This window comes from Lonchura striata, chromosome 19 (genome assembly GCF_050655825.1).
Source record: "Lonchura striata isolate lonStrDom1 chromosome 19, ASM5065582v1, whole genome shotgun sequence".
NCBI classification, from domain to species: domain Eukaryota; kingdom Metazoa; phylum Chordata; class Aves; order Passeriformes; family Estrildidae; genus Lonchura; species Lonchura striata.
The window spans coordinates 7,762,940-7,769,330 of record NC_140721.1 but is presented as its reverse complement, the minus strand read 5'-3'; the positions used below and the strand labels follow the sequence as shown (position 1 = coordinate 7,769,330).

At 49.1% G+C, this 6,391-nt stretch overlaps 1 protein-coding gene across 1 annotated transcript in view; it reads left to right on the top strand.

The window, feature by feature from the left end:
• The first annotated feature begins 2,711 nt into the window (after positions 1-2,711).
• Positions 2,712-6,391, top strand: part of ANKFY1 (ankyrin repeat and FYVE domain containing 1) — a 32,052-nt gene continuing 28,372 nt past the window's right edge. The window contains exon 1 of the mRNA XM_021551058.4: positions 2,712-2,845. Coding sequence (XP_021406733.1) covers positions 2,836-2,845 — 10 coding nt within the window. The 5' untranslated portion in view covers positions 2,712-2,835. The remainder of the gene's footprint in view (positions 2,846-6,391) is intronic.

Below are 6,391 nucleotides of genomic sequence, written 5' to 3'. Positions count from 1 at the left end.
ATCTATATTTACCTATTTGGGAATGATATTTTTTTGTGAAATAATTTGCTTTTAAGTGGCTAGCTGCTACTGCAGCCAGGTAGGTGCAGTAGTTAATGCCCCAGACACCAGAGCTGATTTGAGTTCCTGTTGGAGCACTTGTCTGAAAGGTCTTCAGAGCAGGTTTCTTTCCCACCAGCTGACTACCCTTTTCCACTTACAGTTGGGACTCTGCAGAATTTCAGTGGCATATTGTCATTCTTTTCATAAAAAAAAAAGACTGGAAAAAAAGCTGATCTTATTAAACCTACCAATGGACTTACTCCCCCACAGGCTGACCTTCCTTTTCAATTTCCACAGTGTATCTAGAACTGAGGCATCCAGGTATTTGCTGCTTTCAGCAAGGTCTCTGTTTTGTCTTCCAAAGTACCACACACAGTTCACCACAGACTCACCTGTAAATCCACAGATGGTTCAAAGCTTTAGGTCTGTGCTCTCCAGAATTGCTGCTTGTTTGTTCTTTAGGGGGTAGACCTGGAAATGTTTTGCTTCAATTGTATGGAAGAACTGTGAATTCCACAGCACTGCTCATTCCCCTCTTCGTAAATTCAAACATTTATTTGGCTTACCCAGGTGGTTTGTGATCCCATCTGACCCAGATACTCCCCAGGGAGGAGCATTACTATGGGATACTGCTAAGATCTACAAGCTGCAGGTATGGCTAATGCCCAGTGACTGAATGAAAGAGGCAGCTCAGGGTCTGGTGCCAAGTGTCCAGGTTGTAGGAAGCCTCTGGCAGGCAAGGAAATGGCCTATTTAACTCTTCTGTGATCACAGTTGGCTCTTTGTTCCTGCCCCACACTCAAAGGGGCACTGGTGGAAAGCTGTTAGTGATAAAACCAGATGGGGACACCACTGAGGAGATGCAGGATTGACATGTATGAAGATTCTTGGTGAACAAGCATTCCTCAGTTTTTCTTGTAGCAAGACTTTATATCTGGTTGGCTCCTGCAGGTTGCTCAGTTATCACTATAGGTTCTCCAGGGGTTTGTTATCCTGGCTGGGGGTTTGAGCTGATTTTTGCCCCAACACAGGGCATTTGCCCTGCATTCCAGATATCACTGGAGGAAAAGGGAAAGCATCAAATACTAATCAATGTCTAACTAGTGTGGCCATCTTGATTCCTTTTTTCTATTTCTCCATGCTGCACCAGAGCAGATCCCTAAAACTCAGGACTGTCAACTATCACTCTAAAATTCCTTTTACTGCAATGCCTGAAAACACTTACTGGAACGAAATGATCAATAAGCAGAGCACATGAATTCTGAACTGATTAGAAATGTATTTTGGGCTTTGGAAGGCCAATGTGGGGTGGACTCCACTGTGTCTGTACCATCTGGTGCACTGCTCTTGGTGCAGTGCCATCACTGCACAACAGAGCAGCAGCGTGAGTCCCTTCAGAAGCAGCATGAGGGAATCTAAACCAAATCAGAAGCTGGTTGGGGTTTAGAAACACTGTCATACTACAGCTTCCTTCCCAGGCAAATCCCCAGAGGAGATTACAATTCCTGTGATGCAAAACATAGCAGTGTTTTGAAATCTGATCTCTGTTATTACTGTGAAGTTAAACTAAATCTGATCAGGGAGCAATAACTTGTTTCCTCACAGTTCCTCAAGAGGATCAATAGTAGCACCATGAGCAGTGGGGTAATTTGCTATACACAGCTGTCATCAAGGTGTGCAAAATGAGACAAGTTGTTTCATGGTATGTCTAGAAAACTGCAGTCTGTAGCCCTCCTGGACCCACCTCTGCATTTGCTGTTTTATGCAACACCAAAATAAATATGTAGAGCAACTTTTCAAAGGTCACTTCATGCTGGAGTCCAGAAAAAATTACGTCTGTAAAACAATACTGTGCATAAAGTCTAATAACATTTAACTGAAAGCTGCTCCTCAAAGCAAGCAACAAATTTGCTGTTGGACCAGCATCGAGTATTTGGCATTTCAGTTGCATCTGAGCAGGAGCGATGACGAACAACAACAGCCGAGCTATGTTGTACACGTGGCTGGGAAAATGATCCTGTTATTGGTACTTGGTCACTGCCTGTCTGCTTGCAACCATTCACCCACCGGGCACCAATCCAGTGTGCAGGGGACACGCGTTCAGTGCCCAGGACTGAAAGAAAAGCAGGAGCTGAAGTGGGGAAGAGCCCCCATGCCCCCCTCGCTGCGGCTCCCGCAGCCGTGCGGGCACTGGCCGGGCAGAAGGCGCTGTCCGGGCTCGGGACGGCGCTCCCGGGGCAGGCGAGCGGAGGCGAGGCACGGCTGCGTTTCTCCCGGTGCTGGCCGGCTTTTTTCCAGCGTTCTCCAGCCGTGCCAGCCGCCGCCTCGCTGTTCCCCGTCAGCCCAGCTCCCCTTGGGGAGCGCATCCCGGGGCGGCTCCGCCCGGCCGCGCACCGCCTCCCGCCGGGCTGGGGCTGCCGTGCCGCGAACCGGCTGCCGGTGCCGGCGGACGGCCGGGGAGGAGAGCGGGAGAAGGCGGGATAACGCGGGAGAAGGCGGGATAATGCGGAGAAAGGCGGGATAAAGCAGACAAGGCGGGATAGCTCGGGAGAAGGCGGGATAACGCGGGAGAAGGCGGGATAACGCGGGAGAAGGCGGGATAGCTCGGAAGAAGGCGGGATAACTCGGAGAAAGGCGGGATAACTTGGGAGAAGGCGGGATAACGCGGAGCGAGCGGCTCCGCCCCAGCGGCGCGGCCAGTGGCGGCGCTGTTGCGCTGCTCTCGCGAGAGCCGCCGCCCGCCCCAGCGCCAGAGCGCGGCGGTCTCGCGAGAGCTGCGGCGCCGGAGCCAACATGGCGGAAGGTGAGGGGGGGAGCCCCGGTGAGGGGCCGGGCGGGGCCGGGGACCGCGGGGCGGCCGGGGGCTCCCGCCGCTCCCGGGGCACCGCAGTGTGAGGCTCCCGCCGCTCTGCCGTGCGGGACGGGCTCGGCCCCGCCCGCGGCGGGTGGGGCGGGCCGCTCCGGGGTGAGCGGGAGATGGCGGGGGCCGCGGGCGGACACCCCCGGGCGGGGCCGGGCCGGCGCGGGCGGTGCGCCCCTCAGCAGGGCGCTCGGGGTGGCCGCGGGCGGTGGGAGCCGGCCAGGGCGTGCCGCCGACCCCGGCCCGCGGGCGGTGGGTGAGAGGGGCCGCAGGGGGCTCGTGCCCGGCTCGCGGGGCTCATCCCGGCGCCGGCCGGGCTCTGATCCCGCCGTGCCCTGCCCCAGGCGGGCTGCCTGTGCTGCAGCAGCACGGTCACTTGTGCCGGACTCCCTTTGTCAGGCTCGGGTGAGGTTTGCAGAGCTCCTGGAGTGCTGCTGTTTTGCTTGAAGACTGGCAATCGCACCATTCAAATTAATTTAAGCTAAAGGGATTTGGGGAAAAAAAAAAAAAAGTTTGGATTTTTTACAGTTCTACTCGTTTCTGCAAGACAAGCTTCCTCTTTTTCTTGGAGGAAACGGAGTGTGCAAACGGAGCTAAAATGCTCCAAGTCACAAAGGAAATTAATTTAGAGTCACGAAAGCAGAGCCTTCAACTCTTGAAGTGCAGCTCTTGGACAGTGGTGAAGTTTTAGAACAGTTGCAGAATACTAAGATTGAGCAGATGCTGCTGGACTGACATGTATCAGCTGAGAGGATGCTGTAGTCAAGCTGGTTTGATAAGTCCTTAGAGGAATGCCTAACTTCTTGTGTGCTGAAATACCACTGCTTCATATTTAGCTGACCAGCCTCTTGTGTTGCTTTTAAGCCTTGGTGACCCAGTTCTGGAGAGCTTTAGATGTCCAAGTTGGCTTCAGGTAGTGAAACTTTCCCCAAAGAGATCCTCAAGGATGTGAGGCTCTGGCTCAGGGTCCTCCTTTGCAGAATTAACCTGCAGCTGATACAATCAAGCCCTGTTTCAGACAATCTGTACTTCTCAGAGATTCTTCCCTGCCTTAAGTAATTCTCTGATCTTTTGGCTGAAGAAAGCACATGATCAATGAATGATCCTGTGTGAACTGGAATAACAAGCTGGAGTTGTCACCCATTTCATTCCTTAGCTTGTGTTGGAAGAGGGGCTCATTTTGTCCCTGCAAACGAGGTACCTACCTGCAGCCAACTTCTCTAGTTAAGAGCTACAGTTGAGTCAGCTGAAAAGTGAAAGCCTGTTAAGGAAGGGAGCTTGTCAAATTGTGGTTATTAGCTCAGCCAAGTGCTTTTTCTCATAAGGAAGTGTTGCCTCTCTCCAGAAAAATCCTGCATCAGATTTACTGCAATTGCTACCTGCAGACTGAATATTTTAGTTTGTAATTTCTGTGTTCTATACTGCTAATACCAGAGGTTTACATGCAGGCATGGGTAAGAATTGTTGGATTAATTCTTGAGTGTAAAGAAGCAGTAGCTGTAGAGCTCTGGGGTGGTAAAGATCAAAAGTATGTAAAAGTGAGGAGGAACAAGAAAGCAGTGACATGTACATCCTTGGGGAGATAAGGGTCAGAGTGTGAAGCAGTGGAGGGGGTAAGGAAATAATTTGGTTTTCTGAAATATTTCACTCAGGTCCACTTTGTAAGGAAACAAAGTTTGTGTGGCTTCTGGGACTGCTTTTGATAGGTGGAATGGGCTGTGTGATGCATTCCACTAGAGCCTCCCTCTAATTATTGATATGTGCTGTTTCCTCATTGCCTTTTGCGTCCCTTCTTGATTCAGCTAATTATTTGCTCCCTAGAACTTCTGTTAAAAAAATGACAGTGGTTTTCCTGAAAATCTCTTCAAAGTCTGGAATATAAACTTCTGCCAGTTCATGGGTTGCCGATCAGTCTGCCAGAAAGCTGTTAACAAAAGTACTCTTTTTTACCTGGACTGTGGCTCAGAAGAAGAGGCATTTGTGTTTTCCACTCTGCTGAACTGGGCATCCTCCTCACTGAGGCATTGGGATTGCTGTTCCGCCAGAGGCTTACTGGTATCTGACTAAGCCTGTCCCTTCAGTGTCTTGAGGCAAGGACCATCATTAAGGGTGTGTGTGCCTGCAGTAATTGTGCTTTTTATTTTTTCACTCTTTAAGTGAACAATTTATAGGGAAAACTGAGCCTTTGCTCTTGTGCTGTAAATGTTGATTAACTGGACATTGAGAACTCTCTTGAATGTGCATTTGAAATGTGCTGTAAGATCAAATACTGTCCTCAAGTGTAGCTACTACACAGCATGTGTGCAGGTTGTGATGTAGAATAAGAGAAACTCTTTATTTTACAATTCTTGTAAGTGGTACAGTAATCAAATACCTTTCAGCCCTTCTCACTGGCTTTGCAGGAAGCAATGGTGTCAGTCTGAAAACAAGAGTTCTCAAAGCTTTGGTTCTTTGAGGTACTTTCACTGCTGGTAGGAATTGTCTGGGATTGCCCTGAAATCAGCAGTAGCAAGCTGGATGGTTGGTTATGCACAAAGCTTCAGCTACTGCTGTTTGGGGGTTTAAGGTAGTTCTGCATTGTATTCTGGTGATTTCAGGCTAATTTGGAGCTAGTGAACTGACTTTGGTAAAATGACAATATTTAGGATGGTACAGATTCATTATTCCCACCTTTGCACTTCCATGGTTTGACTGGAAGGTGCAGTATTTCTGTAAGGTGGTGCATGCAATGAGCTTCACTAGGCAGCTTCTTATTCCTAGCATTTGAATTTGTATGGCATCTAAAAGTCTTACTGGATAAACAGTGGTGCTGTTCATACATTAAGTTTTGGTGCAGTTCTCAGTGTCTTTTACTCTGGGCTCCTGTCAGACTCCTGCCCTCCCTGCTCTAACAGTAGAACTTGCTTTACTACCCTTATGGAGAAATGAGGAAGGAGTAGTTGCTCAAGGGGCATGTCCTTCTAGTTCTGGGAACACCAAAACTGCATTCATCTTCACATAGGAAGACTGACCACAGCAGGATTTCAAACCCTCCTTGAGGCTTGGTGTGGTGCTGATGGCACAGTTCTGGAATCAGAGTATATTTCAGTAGAAAGAGAAAGTTATCCCAAAGGAGATGGTATCTCTGAAATTTTGAAGGATGAAGCTAAGGAAAAGGCTGTTGAAGGAAGTACCTACCAAACCTGCTTATGTAGTATTAACTGAAAAATAAAATGGGATACATTGCGTTTTGTTTATCCATTACAATCGTTGTTAAATGAAGAGAGTTATGAAGAAGCATTTGCTGCAGGGTCTGTAGAGGACAGGCTAAACAAGGTGTTCTGTCTGCAACGGAGCCAGAGTCTGATGCTCTGCCCTGGGGACCTGTGTCAGAGCAAGACCAAGGTCAGCTGGCTGTTGAACTTTTCTACAGGAGCAAGAAGAAAATACTGATCAACAGAGCTCAGTTTCTCATTGTTTGTACTAGTGATGTTTAGTAAATATTTTGGG